This window comes from Drosophila takahashii, chromosome 2R, assembly GCF_030179915.1.
Source record: "Drosophila takahashii strain IR98-3 E-12201 chromosome 2R, DtakHiC1v2, whole genome shotgun sequence".
Lineage (NCBI taxonomy): Eukaryota > Metazoa > Arthropoda > Insecta > Diptera > Drosophilidae > Drosophila > Drosophila takahashii.
The window spans coordinates 28,256,228-28,281,925 of record NC_091679.1 but is presented as its reverse complement, the minus strand read 5'-3'; the positions used below and the strand labels follow the sequence as shown (position 1 = coordinate 28,281,925).

Sequence of the window (25,698 nt, the reverse complement as noted above, 5' to 3'; positions counted from 1 at the left end):
ATTCAGTTATTACTAAATACAGTTTTAAAAAGTTATTCTATTCTTCTATTATATTCTAGAAATATTTTTCAAAACGATCTGTTTATTTAACTTTCGTTAATTTATTTTTAAAACCGTAGTTGTTTTACACGATTTCAGTGGGAAATTTTGTAATGAATCAAAACCGGATTTCAAACAAAATGATATAATATTGAGTTTCAATATAATTTTATTTTTGAGTTGTGAACCGAATATTGATTACCCATTGTCTTTGTAAATTCACCATCTTTCTTTCAATTGAAACATATTAAGAATTTCGTGCTTGCACGCGGATTACCTGAGCTAGAAAGACAGATGGCTGCTTCCGATGAAACAGATTTCCATCGGTTTTAGGGCCGCATATAAACGGGCCTCAATTCACCTGAACTCGCGGTTGTAATTTCCACAAAACTTTTGCGCAGGCGCAGAAGAAAGTGTCGATTAATGAGCGAAAATGCGACCTTCAGACTGCAGCAGAAACACCAGCCACCTGTAGATGAAAACAGGTATACAAAGGAAAGGGGACGCAAAGATTTTTCCCAAAAATCGTGCGAACCGCTGCAAACCGGTGCACTCACCTGGGAGAGTAAGAAAGAAAGAGAGAGAGGGAGAGAGATCGAGCGTTACAGGTGAGAGCTAAGCCGTAGTTGAGCTCCGCGAGAGCGCTGAGCCAAACGTAAGACTTCATTCGATACCGTTACGTGTTGCGAGTCGGTCGTGTGCGCGGACCATTCGTCTTTCCTTCAAAGGGGGCTACTACTATACTACTACTACCTATAGTCAGATAGCAAGAATCTCAATGAAAGTTAATTCGGTTGTGGACAAAACACGTCGGAAATAGCGCCTGAATTGATCCATCGGCGCGTTAACGGTTACGGGATTCGAAATCGCTCGGCCACTACGTAAGACAGCATCTGTAAGGCGAGCTCTAAAGGTCTGGCTGGATCTCTCAGTCCGTGATTCGGTCTCAAAGTCAGCGGTTGTCGTGTCGCTTCGCCTCCGCTTCGATACGTTTCGGTTTCTTTTCTTTCGATCCGTGCTTACTACAGGTGAAATAATCCAAAATACGATGGCCGAATGCAGTGCAAAGAGTGTGCCATTTTTGAAAAATCATTAAGAAATTCTGTGAAAGGCGAATCACGCAGAGCCGAGTGCAATTGAAAAGGCTCGCGTGTAATTTGTTGCTCCAACGAAACTGCTGGAAAACTACTATAGTACTAGTACGAAATTAATTTGCAAGGAGAATATCATCTTGGATACGAGGCGAAACAATAGTGCAAAAATATTAGTGACTCAGGGTAAGTGCAGTCATATATGTAGGCATCTACGCCTCGAAGCTTCCTGATGCTTTCAGTAGAGACGATAGATGCGCAGATTTTTCCACCGGGGGTTGCTGTCCAGGGGTTGAAATCTGATTTACTGCTTTCATTGGATTTAGTTTCGGAATGTTTGCTAGAAAGTGCGTAGTTGCGAAAAATACGCTGAGATAAAATATAAATGTGATACGGGAAATATTATCCATTCTTCGAGACTTTACAGACTATTCCTTAAAATAATTCAACATAAACATTGGATAATCATTTTTTCAATGCTTTTTAGGCAATATATTAAATAGAACAATATTGAAAAATTAATTTATTTTTAGACTTCACTGAGAGCATGGATCGGATTAGTTTTTAATCATATTTTTGCTATTAGCTTTTTTTTTTGGTATAAGCCGAAAACAGGCACATTTATAATTAACACGCCTCACAAGAAAATAGTTCTTGTTTTCATGTTTGTCGTCATATAGTTAAAGAAAAAGAATCCAGAAATCTGCGGGTAGTTGCTATTAGCTGAGGGTATGCAACATTCGGATACTAATCTACAAAAATATTATCTTGTTCTCATTTAATTTACTGCTTGTTGGTCGCCGATTTTTTCATTGACAGTGATTATTTTACAACAAGTGATAAAAAGAGTGTTTCTCCGAATTTTTGCTGTGTACAAATTATGAGCTACAATAGAAGTAAAGTGGGCTCGGTAATTTATCGCTTTGTTGCTGTTCATTAATGTCTGAAGCGAACAAGAAGCAAGCGACATTCTTAACAATTTCATGGACAATTTAAGCTCGAGTTCATCTAACAGATACAATCGCAGATTTGAGTATCCAAAAAATTAAGTGTACAAGTTTTGCCTCTATTTGCATGGGCAATAAAAATCAGATTGACGGTTTTTCCCAACTGCAAGTGCAATTGCGGGCCAAGTCCAACACGCTTGGCTCTTTCGTTTGCAATCCGGCTGTCGAGAAAGAAACTTAAAACTTTTGACAGGCAAATTAATGAAACTCGAATTGAGAGCGGCTACAATTACGGCGTACAATTAAAGTAGTACCCACCTGAGCGACAGAAAGTAAGCCTCGGATCGAAAATGCACGATCAAATTCATCTGGAAAATGGCCAAGGAAAATATGTAAAAAAAAAAAAACGTTGGCCAATAGACCCACTCGTCATCAATTGCGGATGCCCCCCGACGTCTCACATATGTTTGCATATTCGTATTCGGATACAACTCGAAAGCAAGAGTGATTACATAAACTGAACTTTGGTGATCCGGTTTGCCGGACATAACCGAGGGAGTTTTTCGGCCCAGTTAATGAAAGTTCAAGTGAAATTCGCGTCAAAAAGGAAACCGGTTGATTGGCTCATCCCCATCGTCGATTTTCAGATGACTGGTCCACCGCCACTTATGCTCAAGGTTAAAGCCAAATTGAGCGATTCACATTTGGTAACTGTGTACAGTTGCACGGGTTAGTTTTCGGGTCGGAAAAGCCACAGGTAGCTGGGGTTTTCATCCTCTTTCTGAGCAGTTTTGAGTGGACCGAACAGCAGGTATTCTGCAAAGGAATCCGTGCAATGAACTGGTTTTAGGTCTCGGTTTTTCCTTTATTTGAGAAAATTACTCGCTACACCGCAGGATGCTCAAAACAGTTTTATTGCTCCATTAGTCTTTCACAGCTTTCAATTAGCAACTCCACAAGCGGCTCATAATTTGCTAAAACTCAGGCAAAATATAATTGAATGTTTGCTTAAATTATTAACGGCTAGCGAATGTTGTGAAAATGACATGCTGATATTCTTCAGTCCGAAGCATTGTAAATTTTGCTAAGTGCTCAAGCAAACTAATTATAGTTAAATGGTTAAATGGATGGGAAAAGGGGGGAATATATCATAAAAGGAAAAGTGCTATAGCTATTTCTTTCTCACCGACTAACCTCAGAAGCTCCCTCAGCTGGTTTCGGTTCAGAAATACCGTTACATTCCGCCACACGCGCACCCATATGTGTTGTACATATGATATGCGATCAGCCTTGCACTTTCTTTTTCTTTCTCCGCTTCTTTCTCTCTGGGTCTTTGTGTCTTCCCCGCCATTTTTTTCTTTCTCAGAGAGTCACTTTTCGATTTTTTGTCGTTTGGCATCTGAGCGTTTTTTTTGCTGTCGTCTGTGTGTCAATTGGTTGATTCATTAACTCGCCGTTGATGGCCGGAAAAACTCTGTCATAATTAACTAATTTCCAAGGAAAGTAAATCCAGTATACTAGTAAAAGTGAGCGAGAAAGTGTAAGTTATGGAAACGACTTATCTTGGCTCAATTAATTATAATAGAGCGATGCTTTAAGAAATTTGAGAAGGCTTGTACTAGTAGGGAAGGCTTACAAATTTAAATTGTTGTCAAAGAACTATAAATGTATTGATTTATAATAAGAAATGTAATCTATAGTGAAAGGGGTTTCTGTAATAAGGAAAACAACCTTCACGTTTGAGTTCTGTACAAAAATCTCATTTTATTTTATTAAGTCTTTGCTTATAACTTGAAATTCTTACAATATACTTATCTATGGTCTACGCAGAGACCACATCTGTTTGCCTGGGCGGGAGCGGGACGGTCTCCTGCAAGGCGACCCTTTGTGCAGTGTGAGAACTATATTTATGGTCAGGCTCAAGTGGCCTGTACTTAAGATTACAAGCGTTAGCACTGCACCCTTGTAGAGTTTGAGTTACAGATCGGTTTTTACGACTCTAGATCAATTAACATATTGACATGTACCGAACTCGTAAAGAATTAGATTTATTATAAAAAGTGTCCTTCTTGAACATAAAGATTTAATCATTTACAAGTTAAAATAATGAACAATTTAAGTTAGATTACAGATGTCAGATCATCGAAAGAACTGTGGATAATTTCTTTGTTTTCATAAGAATATAACGATAATAAAAATAAAAGTAATTTTGTTTTATGACTATTTTCACTACTGATTTTGTGGTTCTTACAAAAAAGTCGATGGAGTCACTATACATACATAGTTTCATATGTCTACTTCTGAAATTTGTTGTTCGGGTTCGATTCCTCAAACCAGGAAATTAACAAAGTTATTTTTCCATTTGTTGGCCACCACCGGAATTGCTTAGTAATCAACACTTGACCAAATCTTGATGCACTTAAGTTCGATTATATCGCTTTTAAAACTGCAATTAATGAATGAAATCAGATTAAGGTACTCTCGGCCTGTGCTCCACTGACCTACAGATCTGCGCCTGAACAAAGAGCAGATAAATCCGAAATCAAAACGTTAACGTAAATGGTTAATTAATGCAAAGCAAACAAATCAAAAAGCTGAATTCAAATTGAAAGCGGCCACCTAGTGTCCGGTTGTATGTGACTGTAACTGTGTGTTTGAGCCAAGACTTTTGTGTGTCAGTGTGACCCAGTTCCAGGTTGAACGCATGCCGCTGGAATCACTGCCGTCTTGTAGCGTCCCCCTCTGTCCAGTTCGGGCAATCCAATCGGTTAGTCAGCCAGTCAAGAGGCTCAGAAAAAGTAGAAAGTGAATTTTTATCTTGGCTTCTGCCTCGAGGCAGAACCTCGCCTGATCTGCCCCCACCTCTTCTACCACCACCCACCAAAAACCAGAAAAAACACTCAAAAACTGTTAAGGCTTTCAATGTTAAACTGTTAGCCCCGAAGTAAGCTAATTAAAATTCATTGCAAACCATTGTGTGGCAACCAATTTCAATTGTAAGCGACCTTTTTTCAGCTGCTGACAAATTGTGGCCAAAAAACAAAAAACCAACTGATATATGTATAAATTTATAGGTAAAAATACAACAAATCGGCTTAAGCCGAGTTAGCACAGTAATTATAAATATTTTGTTTTTGTCAATCAATCAATCGCTCTTGTGTTCTACTTCAATGACTTGACCCAAATTTATTTGAGGCAAAACCCACCGACAAGTAGATGATAATAATAACAAGAAAACACATTTCGAAATCGAATTCCCAATAGCGAAATATATTTAAATATTAATTAATATTAATTTGGTAATTTCTCGTCATTTATGCTTTGTGCCACCGCAACGCAAAAGCGCAAAAGTGAAAGTTGTTGACTTGGTCAGAAAGAAAAACTCACCAAAAGCTTGCATGCGTTTTGCTCGCAATCAATTTTTGCGCTGCTCGTTTTTTTGCCTCCTTCGGTTTCTTCTTCTTCTGCCTTGTAAATATGCATTATATAAATTGTTTAAGCCAAGCAAAGGCGGCAACAACAAACATCTAAACGGGGCTGGACAAAACCGGGAGTTATGTAAGCCGACCGAAGCAAGCAGGTGATTAAAGCGGTGATGAAAATGTGTCAGTGAACTGGCGAAAAACTGAAGTTGACTGAGAATCAGTTAGAAGAATGTAAACAGAATATAAAGTTTATTCACACAAATTTTCGGAGAAAGGTAGAATCCAGAAATGAATATGGACCCGGAGTTACACCTTTTATTTGACCCGAAAAGGGACTAAAATTCTTTTAGAGAGCCATCAAATTTAGAAAAGCGAAAAATACATTAACAATAAGGCAGCCAGAAAGGCAAACAATAAAACGTCAAATGGTTCGGCGCAGAAAGTAAAAACAACAAAAAAAACAAAAGACTGAAGAGACAAACTCATTTTGGTCGTCAACTTTCTCGGGCCAAAACGTAAAAGCTTTTGAAACGCATTCCAATCCCCGGATAAACATTCGCATTTAGTTGAGTATTAATAAAAAATATATGCATATAAAAAAATTGGGTTGGCAAAAGCAAAGAATCCGCCATGTATCATTCAGCGTTGACCTAGAAATTATGCAAAAGCCGAAGCCAAAAAAACTCTTAGATGGTACAAGTTGACAGCTTTCTGGGAGGGAAGTTCCCGGCACAAATCGGTTTTCTTGGCACGCAGTTTTTTTGGCTTGCTCAAGGCACCGACACCGACCTAGGCTCTGACTCAGGTGGCGATCGAAAATGAAATTTTGTGATTTCAACTTCACTCGCTGTTTCAAAAAGTGCCACAAAAATCGCATTAGTAATAGCCACTACATGGGAAAAAGCATGATATTGCATTTTGTATAGATGTATTTTTATTTTTTCGGGCTCATTTAATATCATTCACAAAACGCACAACTGGAGAAATATGATTATGAAAACTGAAGCGTTGATAAGTCGACTTCGGGGCACCCAGGCCCCACCGAACTTGCGACATGCATTTGTAAAGTTCATTAATGGATTTTGAACCGAATCTGAAGCTGTTCGTTATGCGATCCTACCCATATTGGACAATATTTATATTTAACTTTTGCATAATGGCTTTGGATGGTCTGATGAGACATTAATTGGTGATAGGGGGAAACTTCCCCGAAACTTGACGATAGTTAATAGTACGTTTTCGACTCATTTCGATCCGATTAACACATCTAAATACCGTTTTTCAAGTATGTGAATGCAAATATTGATACACTGACACCTCCCCGAGTTGAGGAAAACCTACGCAGCTGGACCGGAGAGATGGTGACCGCGTTGTTTACTGAGTAATTTTGACATAATGAACCGTTATGTCAACGGAGGGCCGGGCGCCTGACGTTGGCGTTGGAGTCAAAGTTGGGCCCGAAGTCAGAGCTATAACCTTGAGCCACCTCCGTGACTCAATTTGGCGAGCGAAGTGCTCGGCTTGGCCATGTTGTAATCCGTGTGTGTTTACTGTACGAAAAGCAAAACAAGATTGTTACAATTTGGTAAAAGTGCAACGTCAGTTGTCGTTGAACCCCAGACAGAAAACAAAAAAAAATGGAAAGTAAACTTGGATAAACTTTACGTGTCTTGGCTGCTCGACAAATCGAATTTTTCGGTCTGCCGCTTAGCATGCAACCAGTAATGTGAGTTATAGTTCGAGAGCAATGATCAGACATTGAACGATGCTCAAAAAAGCGACGCTTCATCTTATGATTTCTGCCATTGATTCGCTGTTCGGGTCAAGACGGCTTTTAACGTTGAACAAGTGCGAACGCTAATGTTCTATTTATGTTAAGTACGATAATCCTTCGTGCCCACACATTCATATGTGTCCAAATTAGCTTGTGACACTCTGTTTTTGGCATGATAAATGGCCAAACTAATTGCGCAGCTTATTTACAGTACAACAAATGAGAATGAACATGTTCTGCTCTGGACAGAAAGTATTGTAAACCTTAAAAGTATTTGGACAAAACAACGTAAAAATAAAAAAATAAAAAAAACATGCAATAAAAAAAATAAAAAGTTAAGCTGCGCCCCCGGGTGGACTCGAACCACCAACCTTTCGGTTAACAGCCGAACGCGCTAACCAATTGCGCCACGGAGGCAGTTGGTGCTGTGCCGGCGAATGTTCTAATTGGACCTAGTGGGCTCTCTCGCTCGCCGGTGCTATTGGGCTCACAGGAAATTAAGCTGCTAAGCAGTTCTTATTAGATTTTATTTATGTTCTTATCTGATTTGTTCCCGGTTTTTGTGTGCGCTCTGAAATTTAGTACTTTTTTCGGTGCTCCCGTGGCCTCCGTGGCGCAATTGGTTAGCGCGTTCGGCTGTTAACCGAAAGGTTGGTGGTTCGAGTCCACCCGGGGGCGACTGAACTTTTTTTGTCCCCGCTTTTAATAAATTGTTGTTGTAATTTTTTTTTCAAATTTAATTGCGGTAAAATTATATGGCCGCATACTTAAGTTCTTTAGGCGAGTTAATGAACATTATTAGGGGTTTCCTTGTTGTGCTTTTATATTTTCGCTTTTTGTTGTTCAGTGAGATATAGTGATGAACAAGGGCATTTGTTGAGATTCGTTTAGGCAAACAGCAGCAAAGTGAGGCAACCAAAAACAATGCGTGTCTAAAGTTTAAGTTGAAGGTGTCGATGAACAAAGCCAAATAGACACGGCAACGAGCAACACGCGGTACACATGTCAGTAGGTATATAGATCCATTTAGCGATACTAATATACGTATCTGTATAATAGAGACTTTTGTCTTTTCACCTTCACTAGACAAATCGCATTGGGGCATGCACGCAATTTAAGAATTTTTGAAACGATTTTGGGTAATGCGATTTTTAGTGTTCCTAGTAATTCTAGACTGAGCTAATCTTTTGTTCTCCTTGCCCTTACAGATGACGTGCGGCATATCGTGTGTCGATAAGACACTAAACAAATCATTTTACCATCTAGGAATATGCATAGCCAAGCATCCTGGATACTTTATCATCATCCCGGTGCTGCTGACGCTGCTCTGCATGACGGGGTAAGTGGATCGATGTCACCTTCTGATGGAAACCGCTAATTAATAACTTTAATATTTTTCAGATACCAGCAGCTAAAGTATCAAATCGATCCCGAGTATCTATTCTCGCCGATTGCGGGGGAGGGCAAGACTGAGCGTGCCATTGTTGAGCAATACTTCAAAGTTAATTATACGCATCGTTTCAACGTCGGACGCATAACGAGACCCGGTAAGTGGCGGCAAATATGTGCACTGGGTGACTACTGTGGCAAACATCGGTGGAATAAAATTAACTTAGACTCACGTCGCACAATTAAATGTTTCAACACTTTTTTGCACCTTGACGAATGTGGCTGGCTATCTGCCGGCTTTCCCATAACCAAACTGTTCCCTTTGCCTCCCCTGCACTGACTTTCGGCCGAAATGTGCAATAAACAATTTCAGCACACGGCTAAGATGGAGACATAATATCTTAGCTTTTATTGAGGTCTTGAACTCGGCTCTGTTTTACAGGCTATTAACTTCGCTAAATGGTTTATTGGGCAAAAAACAAGCGAAACCCTCACTGCCGAGCAACAGCATTGGTAAAAGTAGAAACATTAGCAATAATTTCAGCTACAACAATGTCAAAAGCTAACTTCAGCCGAGTACCTTATAATTGCCAAATGTCGCAGAGCCATGAAAACTTGAACAGTGAATACGTTTTTCATTCAAACCAATTTTTTGGAGAAATTATTCTGTAATAACAGAGCGATTTTACAAGGTCATGGCATATTGTGAAATTCAATTCGAAATACTTATTTTAATTGTATTGCTCGAGTGTGCTTAAGTGTGGGCCAAACCCAATTGGCAGTCTAGATGTGTATTGCACAAACTTAATTATTATAAATGCGAATTGTGGGGCCTAGCAACTAGGTGCAGTAGTTTCTTACCTAACGCTAAGCTTTCGCATAATTTAGGCTTAGTTTTTCCAGTCGTTTAAATGCCTGTGGCAAACATAAATTTAGTAATCCCAAAAGATGGGAGAAACGTGTGCTCTAAGCAAATGAGCTACGAATTAAATAAAGTTGTTTTCTACAAACGTCTCGAAAGTTTTCTGCTCCAAAAGCTTAACTTGCAATTGTTCTTTCGAAATCATTAGACCCATTCTGCGAAGATGTACTCAATGTGCACTAAGATGCATGCAGATCGAGTATGTCAGAGTAGTAAATAACGTTTGCGTAGAGCTCACGAATGCAATCCACGAATGCACACGGAAAAAAAATGTATATGAAAATGACGAAATGCCAGCTTATTTCATATCAACAACAAGTCCATAAGATTAATGTCAAATTTATGAATCCAGCATATCAACTTGATCTTTTATCATATCAGTTATTTCATAAAAATTATAGAAATATTGTTTTAAAACACCAAAAAAAATATTTTTTGGACAAAGAATATAAAACAAGATAAACATAACCGTTATTGATTTCTAATTGATATGAATAACTTGATTTTTAAAGGACATAAAATTGACCTGCACATCTCAATCTGATATTTTGTCAATTTTTTTTTCGGTGCATGGCATCTATGTCTATTGAAGACTCTAACTCCGATTCGGCTCATCATTGAACTTTGTTTGGACACTCGACTGGAAAGAGGCAGCTTAGATAAAAAAAACCCGTCGAATGTGTGGAGGCCACAAGCAATCCGTGCAGATACACAGACAAACAGCACACGATTGCTGTTGCTGCTCAACGGTATTATCTAGACCGCATTTAGTCGGTTACGACCAGTTAGCCACCAAGCTCAGTGCTCCGCTTCGATTGCACTTTGGCCAAATGTGCCTCAAGATGTGTGCAAGGCAAGCTGCAACTTTCCCCTGTTTTTTGGATGGAAATTTGTTTATGGAGCGCAACAGAGGAAAACCCAAAATAAATAATTAAATTACTCGCTTTGTTACTCCGGCAAAATGATAAATTAAAAGAAACTGATGTGGCCGATAGATATTTTCAAGCCTCATTTATTATACACTTTAGTTGATCCTGGTGCCGGAAGGCAAGGATTTCCGGATGTTTGTTTTCCTGAATAATAACAAATTGTTACATTTTTCTTAATTGTCTGAGTGACTTGGAATTTGTCGGCGTAAAAACGATAAACCAATAATTTAAATCATCAATTCATTTGATGAATTGAAAAGACTTCTGGTTTATTCGGGTCTGCAATCAATGGAGGTTGCCTTTGTTCAATCTTGTGAATCATTCATAACAAAAAGTGCCTGTACAACGTGAATCGTTTGCTGATGGCATTTAATATTTGATCAAATTCAAGTTCATTCACAAACTTAATTAAACTCCGAAATCGCAGGTTTAAATACCCTTTAATTTTTCAATTTGTAATTTATCAAGAGAGATTTATTGGGTGCTAGCTATATTTAATCTTGAATATTATTAGATTCAGCATCGTTGTTTTATTTATATCATGAAAAAAAGTTACATTTCTGCATATTGATTTCAAAGATTTATATATGAATGGGTGATTGTACGAGAAGCTTGGCACGTTATCCAATTCCTTAAAGTTTTATAGTTAGTTATACATATATCTAATATAAATTTCGCATCAATACTGTGACGCAAGTACACGAGGCTGCATTTGTTATGGCGCATTAAATACAAATAACGATTGGGACAATCGGCTAATATCAAGTGGAAGTGCGATAAACGGCCAAACACAAGCTCAAACGAAATAATCGAGCGAAACCAAAATCCAATGAAATTCAATTAAAATTATTGTCACGTATTGGCGTGTGGGTAACAGCAGCAGCAGCAGCCGTTTTAGCCTTCAAGCCTAAGTCCACAAAGTCACCAATTGTTTGCCAACTGTTTTCTGGAAACTTAGCCATGGTCACCCTGTCGCTAATCCGAGATCTTTGCTGCGTTTTCAGGTCGTTTCGGGCGAGTCATTGTGATAACGAAAGATGGCGACGAGAATATGATAAGGCGCGAGGTGTTTCAGGAACTGCGACAGCTGGACAATCTTATCCAGAATGCCACCACCACTTACGATGGGGATACGTACACCTACAAGGACAACTGTGCCCGCTGGGAGAACGAGTGCTTCGAGAACGATATTCTCAACCTGGATGCGATTATGGATGATGTGAGTAGAGTGGAACTTACAGGAACTGTTGTTTCCCACACAGAAAAAAAGTTACATTTCTGCATATTGATTTCAAAGATTTATATTAAAAACGTATTGTATTAAATAACAAAAGATATTAACTTGCAAGATTAAATTTGAAACTATTTAAATCAAGATAGAAAATGTTAGATACAATGTTTAATATATTTATTTATACTGTAATAGCTATTTAATATATTTATAATATTTTCATAATTAAAGTTATTGATAAACAGCAAAGAATATTTCAATTTATTGTGAAATCTTTTACTACATTCTTATTGAATGTAAATCTCACCCTTTCAATATTAGCTTAAAATTTAATTTATTTCCTTCTTCAATATCAGATCGAAGCTGGTCAGCTGAATTTGACTTTTCCCTTCATGTTCAATCCAGTCACGTGGGATGCCCACCTGTTTCCCGTCTTCTTTGGCGGCACCAAGCTAACCGAGGACAATCATGTGATCAGTGTTCCCGCTATACAGTTAGTGTATTTCGTCACGGCAGACACCAAACGTCAGGATGCCAAGTGAGTAGTAATATCTTCTTAAATATATATCGAAATTAATAATATTTTGCAATTAGGGGTGCCGAATGGGAGGAGACCTTCCTAAGGGTGGTTGGCAATGCTGAGGACTCGGGCCGTTTCAAGCACATCTCCGTCTCGTATTTCGCCTCCCGGACTTTGGATCACGAGCTCGAGAAGAATACAAAGACAGTGGTGCCCTATTTTAGCTCAACTTTTCTGCTAATGGGTCTCTTCAGGTATGATGTTAGTTTAAACTCTACTTGTATTGGGTCTAACTCTTGTGTATTTCAGCATCATCACCTGCATGATGGGCGATGCAGTTCGTTCGAAACCCTTCTTGGGTCTCATGGGCAATGTATCGGCCATTATGGCCACCCTGGCTGCTTTTGGCCTGGCCATGTATTGCGGCATAGAGTTTATTGGCATCAATCTTGCTGCCCCATTCCTGATGATCGGTATGTTTGCCACAATCCTTTAAGTTTTTAAATAATAATAATATGTTTTCTATCACAGGCATTGGCATTGATGACACTTTTGTAATGCTGGCTGGTTGGCGACGCACCAAGGCCAAAATGCCGGTGGCCGAACGCATGGGTCTTATGATGTCCGAGGCGGCGGTTTCGATCACCATCACTTCGGTCACCGACTTCATTTCGTTCCTGATCGGCATCATCAGTCCCTTTCGATCGGTTAGGATCTTCTGCACGTACTCGGTGTTCGCCGTCTGCTTCACGTTCCTGTGGCACATCACTTTCTTCGCCGCCTGCATGGCCATTTCGGGCTACAGGGAGCGAAAGAATTTGCATTCCATTTTCGGCTGCCGGGTCCAGCCCATGTCGGTTGCAATTAAAGGTGAGTGAACGCAGCTTGTTGTTGTTTTGCAGTCTTATTTTGGAGTCTTATTGATGATTTTTCGATTCATACACTTGTAAAAAAAAATATGCAAGGAAACAGTAGATATATTTATTTATTTATTTATATTCTGATTTTGAGGCAATTACAAATGGCCTCAAAAAAATTTTTTATTTTTTTTTTGGCTATAGCTTCTAGGTCTTAAAAAGAGTAGATATAAAATGTAACTATTCTATTAAATTTGTTATTAATAGCGAAAGCAACAAAGGTGTCCATTTTCAACACTTTTATTTTTATTTATTTATTTTTTTTTTTTATTTTGTGCTTTGGTTTTATATATATTTTGAGTGTATCCACTGCAAGGTCTAGCTTAGCCAACCGAAATGTGGATAGCACCACAACCGGATCGAAGTAGTCACAGTTTAGATGGCTTAACACCAGCAGCTGCAACATGAACTTGATCATGAGATAGAAACAACCAAGTAGACTAGTCACAGTTTTTAGCAAGTGCTGCTGACTACAATTGAGGCCAATGGAAACTTGTCTCACCACACTTCTTACAATCGTTTCTTTTGGTCCCGCAGAGAAGCGCAACTTCCTCTACAAGGCGATAATGGCGGGTGGCATCGACCCCAACGACCCGGACAACCCCATCGACAACAAGGACCACATGCTGATGGCGTTCTTCAAGGACAAGCTGGCCGCGGTGATCAACAACAAGTGGTGCAAGGCGATCATCATCTTGGCCTTTGCCAGTTATCTGGTGGGAGCCTGCTACGGAATAACCCAAATTAAGGAGGGCCTCGAAAGGCGAAAGCTCTCCCGGGAGGACTCGTACTCGGTGGAGTTCTTCGATCGCGAGGACGATTACTACCGCGAATTTCCATACAGAATGCAGGTCAGTTCTTGGACGGAAAGAGAATTTCAAGCTCATTGTTCTTGAATTCAGAAAATAAAAATGTTCTTGATATTATATTAAAATGGTGAGAAGAGTTTTCTCCTAAACTTATTTTTTTCAACAACTTTTTGGCTAGATTAATTATTTTGTTGTTGAGATAAACATTGTAAATACCGCCAATATAACTTGATTCGAGCACACTAAAACATTTTCAACTCGTTATATTTATGAGAACATTTTTATCTTGAGATCTTCAGAATTCAGAAAATCACAATCCAATCTAATCTGATTCATTTTCTTTTTGATCCAGGTCATAATTGCAGGTCCTCTGAATTACTCGGATCCCATTGTGCAGGAACAGGTGGAGAATCTGACTAGCACCCTGGAGCACACCTCGTATGTGACGTCTAGACGGTACACAGAGTCCTGGCTGCGGTCCTTCCTCTCCTTCCTGGAGCGCAACAACGAGTTACTCAATGTGACGGTGGACGACGAGCAGACCTTCATTGATGCGGTGAAGGAGCACTGGCTATTCCCCGGCAATCCCTTCTCACTGGACGTGCGCTTCAACGACGATGAAACGCAAATCATTGCCTCAAGATTTCTCATCCAGGCGGTTAACATCACGGATACCAATCACGAAAAGGAGATGGTGCGGGATCTGCGACAGATTTGCAAGGACTCGCCCCTGAATGCCTCGATATTCCATCCCTACTTCGTGTTCTTCGACCAATTTGAGCTGGTGCGACCGGTTTCACTGCAGGCCATGGTGATCGGGGCCATCATCATGATGATCATCTCGTTTGTCTTCATACCGAATATCCTGTGCTCCTTGTGGGTGGCCTTCTCGGTCATTTCCATCGAACTAGGCGTCGCTGGATATATGGCCTTGTGGGACGTTAACCTGGACTCCATTTCGATGATCAACCTGATCATGTGCATTGGCTTCTCGGTGGACTTCACCGCCCACATCTGCTACACGTATATGTCGTCGAAGAAGCGCAGTCCGAAGGCTCGGGTCCGCGAGGCTCTTCACTCGCTCGGCCTGCCGATTGTCCAGGGTTCCAGCTCCACCATCCTGGGCATTGTGGCCCTCTTGCTGGCCCAGAGCTACATCTTCCTGGTCTTCTTCAAGATGGTCTTCCTCGTGATCTTCTTCGGCGCCATGCACGGACTCTTTTTGCTGCCTGTTCTCCTCTCGCTCTTTGGACCCGGCTCCTGTCTCACCTGGACTGGAAAAGACGATGGCAGCGATGCCGAGGTGGACGACAGCCTGGACGAGCGGCAGCTGGAGAAGCCCTTCTCGCAGTCCTACTACATGCAATACCCCACCATGGGCATAAATGGACCCTACGGCACCAAGGGCTTTATGGGCGCTCCGTACAAGGCGTATGGCGTGGACGAGAAAGATCTGGGACTGGGCACGTCGGGCGAGGACTCCTCGGAGAGCAGTTCGAGTCGATCGCAGCGTCGTCAGCAACAGGCTGCTGCCATCACCGCCGAGGAGGAGGTGGTCGTTCGGGAGTCACCACGTCGGCGGTACGAAGAGGAATGTTGGCGTCGCTCCTCCTACCAGAATATCTACGGCCAGGGTGCAGCGCAGTTCCAGGCCCAGCCCGATCTCTATGGCCAGCAGGTTTCGGCGGCCGAGTGGCGCCAGCGCCTGGACAAACACGAGCAGCAGCAGCGCCAGCGACAGCGAAGGAATCCCTACGATAGCTATCACCAGGATAAGGATCTGGATATGGAGATGCAGAGGGCGCGGCGCAATTCGCACGGCGATGTAATCGATATGCATGGTGGAACGCCCAATTCCTCCGCAGACGAACGGCTGCGCAGGGAGCCCTTCAGTGCGGGCAGCGGTGATGATAGCAGTTATCGACATCCATCAGGAGTTGTTCCCCCAGCGAAGCGGTATCACCGACGACGCTCCTCGGAGGATTCAACTCATCGCCATCAGCGTTGGCCGGCAAACATCGAGGAACGGAGGGCGCGACGCACCCATTCACCTGCCCAAAATCGCCCAGAGACTGCCACGCCTAGTTACGCCTACCGCTCCTCATCGCACCACAATCTCTACCAGCCGAACGGGAAGGGATCCAAGCATCCGCCCACCTACCAGTATGGCGACTACTTCCAGTGAGGGAGATTCCTAATATATATATATATATATAGAGAAGTGGGTGGGTGGGTCAACCGTTTAGGAGAGATTTACCAAAAAGTGAAGTAGTATCTGGACAATCACTAGCCCTATATTTGACTTTGATTTTACTTTGCAGAACAGCCAACTTAAAATGCCTCAGGATTGTCCATATATTACTTTCTGAATCATTTTGGTATTTAAGTTTTGTGGCATCTATTGCAATCAACCCATCCAGGTAGCAGAGCAAATTGTCTTGTCAAACGATATTTAGGTTACGCATCTGTTTCTGTCTTCACTTTTCCTAAGCTTGCCCCGCGTAGACTACATATCTAAACGAATACCCAGATTAGGCTATCCACTCCACAATGATTTATTTCGTTGTGAACTCAAAACTTTGTTCGATCTATTTATCCCTAGCATTTCATTAATACGAGCTCGAGTCAGACAACTTAAGGTACCATCTACACATTACTGTACACCTAGTTTCATGTATGCTACTTCTTGAGTCAGACTTTGGGTTCCCCATATCAGTGTTTATTTAAATTAATTTAGTTTTAGTGCGAGTACGAGTGCGTCGAGTTCGTTCTGTTCAATAATGTTTTGTATAGCAAAAGCAACGCTAAGTAAATATTTAATAACTATTAACTGATAAGAATGGCCGCATCAAGGCCCTAGCGCTGTTAGACTTTTTGGACAAGGTTGTAAAGCGTTTACAATTTTTTCTATTTAATAAAATTTTATATTTTCCTAGAAACGATAGGCTTAATGACTTTTTGAGTTACTTTTAATGGGGGATATCTCATGGCCAAGGCCATATAAATGACTTTGTTTCGGGCGGCGGAATATTCAGTATGCTTTCCGTATTGTTTATTATCTGTAACCTGCCTTTGTGGGTAATAGCTTTCCATAAGGCCAACGAAACGGAGCCACGATGCAATCCGCAATTTCAGTGCGATACATATTTTTCTGTGGCTGGTTTTGCAGAGGTTTGTTCTGTTTCTTAAATATTTCTGATTTACCAAATATTTTCGGCATTAAGGTAAGCTGGATGGAAGCTAACTACATATGCAATAGAGCTGGCGCCGTTCTAGCAACTGTCAGAAATGAGGAACACCATCAGCTGATGCTTCACTACGTTCATAAGAAGGGTAAGATTACCATCCTAATAAATTGTGAAAGCTTCAAACTATCTTTATAGAAGTGCTGTTTGGCAACAAGACTTTCTGGCTGGGAGCCACAAATCAGGTGGAGCGCACATACTTCTGGACCTGGCTGAGCACTGGCATTCCCGTGACCTACGGCCAGTGGGGCAGGAGGGAACCCAAGTCCGATCGGACTGGAGAAGACGCCTGTATGATCCTTGGGTTAGACAGTTTGTGGCACAGTGCTCCCTGCAATCAAAAACACTATTTTATCTGCGAAAATGTTTGCATGCTAAATTATACATCGTTAGACAAGAGAGTGTATATCTAAAACTGTATCTTGAGAGGCAGAAATAGCTGTTAAAATTTTTAAAGATTCAACAAAAGTTTTCCTAATAAATTGTAAACAGATCACTAAATAAATTTTACAAAGCAATATCAAGCAGCAAAGACATATAACTTCCATTATTATTTGACCGAATCATAACTGTGATGAAATTGCAATGGGTTTCTTAACTCGAATAAAACGTCCTTGCTTTTGCAAAACGGCAAAATCTTTGCGCTAAGTTAATTTGTTTAATAAATGATTCTTTTGTAACAAATTTTGCAAATAGCGTTAACAAAGTAAAAAGTATTTGATTTTCGGGAATCTAATAGTATGGCGTTTTTCGGAAAAAATTTAGCGCTTTTATTAAAACTTGTTTAATGAGGACGACCCCATCTTAAGCTAGATGGCGCTGACAACCGCGTATTTTCATCTCCCTCGCACTCTCTTTAGCTAAGTAACGGGTATCTGATAGTCGAAGTACTCGACTTAAAAATTTTGGTGGAAATATCCCTATTTTCCCCCGAAAGATTTGATCATATTTAATTTGAATAGTAGCTACTAGCTATTAATATTTCGGCAAAAATAGACTTACCAGAAAATGCTAGAGAAAATGCTCTAAAAACTGTCCAAAAAACGTTTCATTCTACCAACAAAAGATGAATGAATTCTTTTCCAATTTAAAACTCTTTCCCATTTGTAGTTTTTAATGCTCATATTTTGCTGATATTTTTATTACCAACGCCAATCGGGTTTTGGACATATTTTGTCCATTTATATAGGTTGACAAAGCTTCTCGCAAACGAAGTAGCGCTGTTGGCTGCACTCCTCGTTCACCCAGAGACCTGTGATTCCGTTGATGCTCAGGCACTGGCTGTAATTGTTGGGGTATCCGTTCTGGAAGTTGCGATAGTTGAGGGCGCGTCCCTTGCTGAACCACACCCAGTTGTTGTTGCTGGCCAGGTCGGTGCCGGAGGTCCAGAGCGGATCGTCTAGAAGGTCCTGCTGGTTCCGGGCGTAGGTGTAGAGGAAATTGCGCAGGATGCGCTGATCAGTCTCCGAGGTGATGCTCACCAGCGTGTACCCATAGGCGGCACAGGTGATCTGGGCCTGGTACCAGTTCACCTTGGCAAAGGTGCCAATGGCGTACTTGCCATCGCCCAGACTGAAGGGCGAGAAGGCAGGTACCTCGGCCTCATCGGAGGTTTCGTTGCCAGGTGCCGGGGATGTGGGCGAAAGCTGAGGTTCCGGCAAGGACCAAGCCAAGCCAAAGAGGAAACTGATCAGGAAGAGGGAACGCATTTTGCTCACTATGAATAAGTCGACAAGGCGAACTTCCCTTATATAGCCAGAGTACTAATTGCACTTCCCGACCATCATTTATCAATGTCACTAGATAACTTGCCAAATCCAAGTACTTTCCCTAAATTGGCTATGAAATATTTACCAACATAAAATAGCAAGAGCTGGAGTCAAACAAATGAAGGTACCATCTACATATTTGTGTACCCCTACAGCCAAAAAAAACTTGTTATGAAACGATAATCAATTTGATATTATCAGGTATAAATTTTGACTTTATATTCGGCATCTCAACTCGATATGGTCGAAATGTAAGCAGTTCTAAGTCCTTTTCACTCATGTAACTTAAGGCCTTATCTCGCTCTATTTATAATTGAGAGAATTCGTTCTTTGTGACATTCGTTATGATGATTATGATGATTTCAGTCAGAAGTTTGCAACGCAACCATATTTCGCAAAATAAATCTATATAAACACATATGAAATTTTATATAATATGCAAACAGCAGGCGCACCAACAAGTTTGAATTAACCAAATTATCGTTTCCAGACTGGTGCGGTTTTTTTCCAAAGGTTATATATAGTAAGCCATAGTATTTCATAGTAAACCATAGTAAACCATAGTAAACCGTAGTAAAGCATAGTAAACCGTAGTAAACCATAGCAAACTGTAGTAAACCATAGTAAACCGTAGTAAACCGTAGTAAAGCATAGTAAACCGTAGTAAACCATAGTATGCCGTAGTAAACCGTAGTAAACCGTAGTAAAGCATAGTAAATCGTAGTAAACCGTAGTAAACCGTTGTAAACCATAGTAAGCCGTAGTAAACCATAGTAAATCGTAGTAAACCGTAGTAAAGCGCAGTGAAGCGTAGTAAAGCATAGTAAACCATAGTAAACCATAGTAAGCCGTAGTAAACCATAGTAAACCATAGTAAACCGTAGTAAACCATAGTAAATCGTAGTAAATCGTAGTAAACCGTAGTAAACCGTAGTAAACCGTAGTAAACCATAGTAAACCGTAGTAAAGCATAGTAAACCGTAGTAAACCATAGCAAACTGTAGTAAACCATAGTAAACCGTAGTAAACCATAGTAAATCGTAGTAAATCGTAGTAAACCGTAGTAAACCGCAGTAAACCGTAGTAAACCATAGTAAGCCGTAGTAAAGCATAGTAAACCGTAGTAAAGCATAGTAAACCGTAGTAAACCGTAGTAAAGCGTAATAAACCATAGTAAATCGTAGTAAACCGTAGTAAGGCATAGTAAACCGTAGTAAACGGTATTAAATTGGAATACAAATTCGGTATTAAACTGAAATGTAAGCTGCAAACTGTAAAATAATGTTGTCTAAAAGATTACTGGTTTTTCCGAACTTAGTTCAGTCTGAATCACTGTATAGACGCATACAAAACGAAATATGTATTTGTTAGGACACTTTTCTACAATCATATTATCTTTGGAAAAATACAGAGACCCATTTCATCTGGAACAACGAACCAGGAGATTGGAAATGAAACTGAAACAAAGACCACGCACTGACTTCGCCTCGTGTTACATGCGTTTTGACGACTCACAAGGTACGGCCATTATAAATTAAATCGTTATTTAAAACGGAAACTCGCTATAATTGGTAAACGCGAGTCAAGCCAGAAAAATCTTGCGCGGTAACATTATATAACCTTAAAAATGTTGCACAGTGTATTTATACTATTATGCCCATGTGCTTTTTTGGTGGAAATATCCTCTGGATACATGAGTTGATCATATTTAATTTAAACAGTAGAAAGTATTAAAACTTCGGCGAAGATACCCTGCAAAATAAGCAAATGCTACAAAAGCTGGTCAAAAAGCATTGCCTCCACCAACAAAAGATGAATGATGTGAAACTAAAGCTTTTAGGCATGTTCAAGAAGAACACTTTTTATAATAAATCTCTTAGTAAAGTTACTAACGTAAAAAACGATCTGTGACTTAAAACCTTCAAGGCGGCAGTGCCGAACAATTGTACTTTTAAGTACAGGGGACTTGAGCCTGACCATAAAATTAGTTTTCGCGGGAGACCGTTGATAAGGCTCCCGCTCTTTGCGAAGACCATACACCGAGAAAAAAAACCGTTCTCATCGATGTTGATTTTAGTATTTTCGATCACAAAACCTAGCCGAGATCGAAAATACTAAAATCAACATCGATGTCATCTCGGTTTTGAGAATGGTTTTTGAGTATGTGTGCTATCGATATCGAGATGACGTCTTCTCGGTTTCAACATCGAATCGATGTCGATTTTAAGATACAAATTGAATAAGAAGAAGAAAAAAAAATAATTGAGGAATCGGGAATTTTGCCTCTTGCACCCCCTCCTGTCCCCCCGTTTCTCAACTTATTTTTCTTTCCTTTATTTAAACACTTGGATGACGTCACACTATACTATGTTCGTATATAAGAACACATTTAGTTTCAAATTTTAACTGAAACAATAACAGAAATTATTATATAATAAATAAATGATAAATATAAAATTCAAATAACTTACTATCTTGGGAAAAACACCTTTGGTCGGTCGTGGGAATCGAACCCGTTGCCTCACAGTTTGCAGTCAAACACTCTACCAGCTGCGCCATGGAAGCATCACATGAGGCGCTGTACAAAGTTCAATCACATTTTGTTCTCTTGGGTTCTTGGTTTTTACTCTTATTAAGCCATTTATGTGTGTTAGATTAACAAAATCCTAATTTGTATTAAATATAAATATTAATGAGTAAAAAAAAAAAAAAAACGCAAAGAATTTCCGCCTCGTCGCGGGACTGAACACACACTTCCGACTATACGCTTACAAAACATATAATCCGCACGCTTTAGTCCCCTAGGCTACCGATATCATGAAGCATGACTGCCCGATAGCTACAAGAGAGGAATTCGGCCTCTCCGCCCTTTTCCTCTCATTTTTTCGATGTCTTTTCCTCACGTCCCTCTTCCACAACATAAAAACTGAGATTGACTTTGACTGGGAATACTAGAATCAACACTGCTTTCATCTTGATATCAAGAAGAAAAAAGTGAGAATACAAATACTAAAATCAAGATCGGTCGATGTTGATTTTTTTCGTTCTCAATTTTTCTGGGTGTAGAAAATTGTATTATAATAATCCCATGTTAGTTACCTAAACCAAGACTTAATAAAATAAAATCAGTTGTTATATTGAACTCAACGATGATTGATTTTTTCTTTATTACAGTTTTTAAGGCAATTATTTTCAAATTAAAAACTCATTCCCATTTTCGTTATTTGCTTGCACTTATTTTGCTCTTTCTTTAATTAACCAACACCAAATGGTTTTTTGACTAATTTCGCAAGTCTTTAGGTTAATTAAGGTCGTCGTTAAACTCACAACGCTTCTCGCAAATGAAGTAGCGCTGTTCGCCGCAATCCTCGTTCACCCAGTGTCCGGTGATTCCGTTGATGCTGACGCAGTGACGGTAACCATTGGTGGTGGGATATCCGTTCTGGAAGTTGCGATAGTTGAGGGCGCGTCCCTTGCTGAACCACACCCAGTTGTTGTTGCTGGCCAGGTCGGTGCCGGAGGTCCAGAGCGGATCGACCAGCAGGTCCTGCTGGTTCCGGGCGTAGGTGTAGAGGAAGTTGCGCAGGATGCGCTGATCAGTCTCCGAGGTGATGCTCACCAGCGTGTACCCATAGGCGGCACAGGTGGCCTGGGCCTGGAACCAGTTGACCTTGGCAAAGGTGCTAATGGCGTACTTGCCATCGCCCAGACTGAAGGGCGAGAAGGCAGGTACCTCGGCCTCATCGGAGGTTCCATTTCCTTCAGGAGCCGGGGTTGAGGATGAGAGCTGTGATTCCGGCAAGGCCAAAGCCAAGCCAAAGAGGAAACTGATCAGGAAGAGGGAACGCATTTTGTTCGCTATGAATCAGTCGACAGGGCGAACTTCCCTTATATAGCCAGCGTTCTAATTGCCCCTCCCCGGTCATTCATCAATGTCACTTAGATAAGCAGCTAAATCCAAGTACTTTCCCTAAATTGGTTCAGTTTGCTTGCCATAAATATTGCTTACCAGTAAATCTCAATATTAAGCGCTGCGCAAATCCGGTTGCCATTTTTATGTTAAGGTTTGCGCTCGCTTATAATTTTATATACCACCACACCCCCAAAAGCATTGCTGGAAATTTATCGAAAAAATGTAAAAAGCATATCTCATTTAACTCAGCTGACAGCTGGGGGAATCCGACGGGGGCGAAAAAGAGACGTTATGACGGGGTCAAGGATTGGCAATTGCCAAAGCGGAACCCTTGTCTAACTTTTCCCCATTCAATCTCGATGCACATTTCCTTTCGGTGCTGGCCAAGTGTTTACGAGTCCCACTGGGATTGAACAGCAAACGAAATGTGCAAACACAGATCGCTGGATTTCGCTCCACTTTTCTTGGGGGGGAAAATGACATAGAATCAAAAATTGCTTCTGCATTGTGGCAAGTGTGGCGTTCGTTCTGTGGGGCGTATACGTAATATGATTTCTGTGAAAGGCGTCCCATTTAGCATTGCATTTGCATTTGCCAATGCTGCACAATGTGCAAAAGATGCGTATTGCAATCAAGGTCATTTATTGTTAGAAAAAAAGGTATACTTATAACCGAGTGGTCGGCACCCATATAAAATAACGATTCAAGATTCCAATCTCTTTACAAAAATATAAAAAGCTTTGCTATATCAGTGGAAACATGAAACATTGAAGAAGTAATTATAGAGAGTATCCCCATCTTTTTTAAAGAATCTGACCATACCAGACAATATCAGATGAATATAATATATGTCTAACTGACATTATTAGACATGTCGAAATATTTATTCAGACGCTTTTCAACGGGTCCTGTGGCGCAATGGATAACGCGTCTGACTACGGATCAGAAGATTCCAGGTTCGACTCCTGGCAGGATCGGATAACACTTTTTTTTATACACCAATTTGACAAATTCTATAAAAACGTTGAATGAAAAGAAGAAGATATAGTCGTGATCAGCATATGTATATAGACGCGTAGATACGACAGACAAATTATATGGATGTCATAGAATCTTATGGTAAACTTCAGTGGGCTAGAAATAAATTCGAAAATTAAAACTGATGTAAGATTTAGGCGTGGCAAAATAGTCCAAAAGATGCCTTAAAAATTACTCATACGATACGTATGACAGTCTAAATATAGTAAACAAAATCGTTCTCGAATTTCTAATCTTGAAAAATTTGAATTTCGAGAGTAAAATAAGAGAAGAATAAAATAACTTATTGATCGAAGGCAACAGTGCGTATGAGTAATATTGGTTAAGGCCAATTGGCGGACACGTTGTTTTCAACAAATTTTTGAATTCTTTTTTCATTTTTGCAAGTTAAAAAGTATTTTTAAAACAATCAGATCTTTTTGACATATATATATTTTAATTAAGTTAATTAAAAAGTAAGTCGCCCAACGTGGGGCTCGAACCCACGACCCTGAGATTAAGAGTCTCATGCTCTACCGACTGAGCTAGCCGGGCTATATGATAAAGCTTGACCACTACACATTTCAGATATCACGCTTCGCGATTAATACAGATCAATATAAATTTCAAGAAGTTTCAAAATGAATACATAATATTTATGTATATTTAACATTTATGCCATTCTGTAAATTGTTGCATTTTCATTAGAGGCTTTGATCGGTGTAGATCTGGGGATTGCCTATTTTGTTCTTCTGATTAAAAATTTAATTAACACCCGCCTCCTTTATCGCTGTTTTGAATTTTTAACATATAATGGGTTGAAATATAAAAGTTTTAAATCTCACACATAGTTTTTTAATTTTCATCTTTGCTACAGTTTAAGATTCTTGGTCGTGTCATGTTGAACTCGCAATTAAATTGTTAGACTAGTTGACAAGATGACATGATCTATTAGCTTTAGTTATTTGTCTTTGGTCGGTTGGAAGGAAAAATTGCAATTAAATTGGATGTGCTAGTGCGGCTACGATGCGGATGCTGAGAGCAAAGGACGACGACAAGATGGAAAGCACCCCTCTGACAGGATAAAGTCACGCAGGACAAATGCAACAAGGGCTCCTCGGCTAAGGCCAATGAGTGTCCCAACTTCTGCTGCTCCTCCTTCAACTTAATTTATGCTTCTAGCAGGAAAGAAAACTGGGGGATGAGCTTAGCTTTCAGCTATTGCACTTTTTTCGCAGCACGTAAAAGGAAGGTCGTCAAACACAAAGCGTGTTTTTATGGCAAAGATATTCATCGCAGGACCCTCAACTTGTTTATCTCGCAAGTCTTTTTAATCAGTAGGATGATCTTTTTATTAGGAGTGGTTATTATGTTCGAAAATTGTTTCAATGTTTAATTTTACTGGCGATTAAAATGTATAATTAGGTTCTTGTAGTTTTCGAAAGCACCCTATATTCTTCCATACATTATTTTACCATTATAATTTAATTTAAAAACATCGGAAATTATTATTACTTCTCCCAATTTACTATTTAACGCTGTTTAATCTTGATGACGTCCTCAGTTCTGTGACCGAAAAATCAGTACCGCGAAATGATTAATCAAGATTTTATCGTTCACTTATTCTTTACGTCTGTTTCTGTCAAATGTCCCCATTAAAGCTAAAGACATTGGCGGGGGGTCCAGGCGCCCAGTGCCTTAATTAAACAATTCCTGATATACGTAGCTGGCACAAAGTTTCGGAGGGGTAAAAAGTTTCCA

At 40.1% G+C, this 25,698-nt stretch overlaps 4 protein-coding genes and 4 non-coding genes across 8 annotated transcripts; 4 read left to right on the top strand and 4 right to left on the bottom strand.

Annotated features, from left to right (window-relative positions):
- The first annotated feature begins 822 nt into the window (after nt 1-822).
- Ptr (patched domain-containing protein) lies at nt 823-16,932 on the top strand. The gene is made up of 10 exons (XM_044392766.2): nt 823-1,316; nt 8,485-8,615; nt 8,678-8,823; nt 11,521-11,735; nt 12,104-12,285; nt 12,342-12,521; nt 12,577-12,740; nt 12,799-13,137; nt 13,722-14,035; nt 14,346-16,932. Exons 2-10 carry the CDS (start codon nt 8,485-8,487, stop codon nt 16,176-16,178), a joined length of 3,504 nt encoding a protein of 1,167 aa, XP_044248701.2. The 5' UTR covers nt 823-1,316; the 3' UTR covers nt 16,179-16,932.
- TRNAN-GUU (transfer RNA asparagine (anticodon GUU)) lies at nt 7,620-7,693 on the bottom strand. Its single transcript has one exon. It is a non-coding gene; the product is annotated as a tRNA-Asn (tRNA).
- On the top strand, nt 7,881-7,954 carry TRNAN-GUU (transfer RNA asparagine (anticodon GUU)). Its single transcript has one exon. It is a non-coding gene; the product is annotated as a tRNA-Asn (tRNA).
- Nucleotides 16,933-17,021: 89 nt separating the features above from the next.
- Nucleotides 17,022-17,770, top strand: LOC108061555 (rheacalcin-2). The gene is made up of 3 exons (XM_017147845.3): nt 17,022-17,164; nt 17,218-17,326; nt 17,377-17,770. The coding sequence occupies exons 1-3, from the start codon at nt 17,030-17,032 to the stop codon at nt 17,649-17,651; spliced, it is 519 nt and encodes a 172-aa protein (XP_017003334.2). The 5' UTR covers nt 17,022-17,029; the 3' UTR covers nt 17,652-17,770.
- Nucleotides 17,771-18,341: 571 nt separating this feature from the next.
- Nucleotides 18,342-18,947, bottom strand: LOC108061499 (lithostathine-like). Its single transcript, XM_017147730.2, has one exon. It carries the CDS (start codon nt 18,945-18,947, stop codon nt 18,420-18,422), a length of 528 nt encoding a protein of 175 aa, XP_017003219.2. The 3' UTR covers nt 18,342-18,419.
- Nucleotides 18,948-22,221: 3,274 nt separating this feature from the next.
- On the bottom strand, nt 22,222-22,858 carry LOC108061498 (lithostathine). The gene has a single exon (XM_017147729.3). It carries the CDS (start codon nt 22,855-22,857, stop codon nt 22,309-22,311), a length of 549 nt encoding a protein of 182 aa, XP_017003218.2. The 5' UTR covers nt 22,858; the 3' UTR covers nt 22,222-22,308.
- Nucleotides 22,859-23,824: 966 nt separating this feature from the next.
- On the top strand, nt 23,825-23,897 carry TRNAR-ACG (transfer RNA arginine (anticodon ACG)). The gene has a single exon. It is a non-coding gene; the product is annotated as a tRNA-Arg (tRNA).
- Nucleotides 23,898-24,419: 522 nt separating this feature from the next.
- TRNAK-CUU (transfer RNA lysine (anticodon CUU)) lies at nt 24,420-24,492 on the bottom strand. Its single transcript has one exon. It is a non-coding gene; the product is annotated as a tRNA-Lys (tRNA).
- Nucleotides 24,493-25,698: the final 1,206 nt, after the last annotated feature.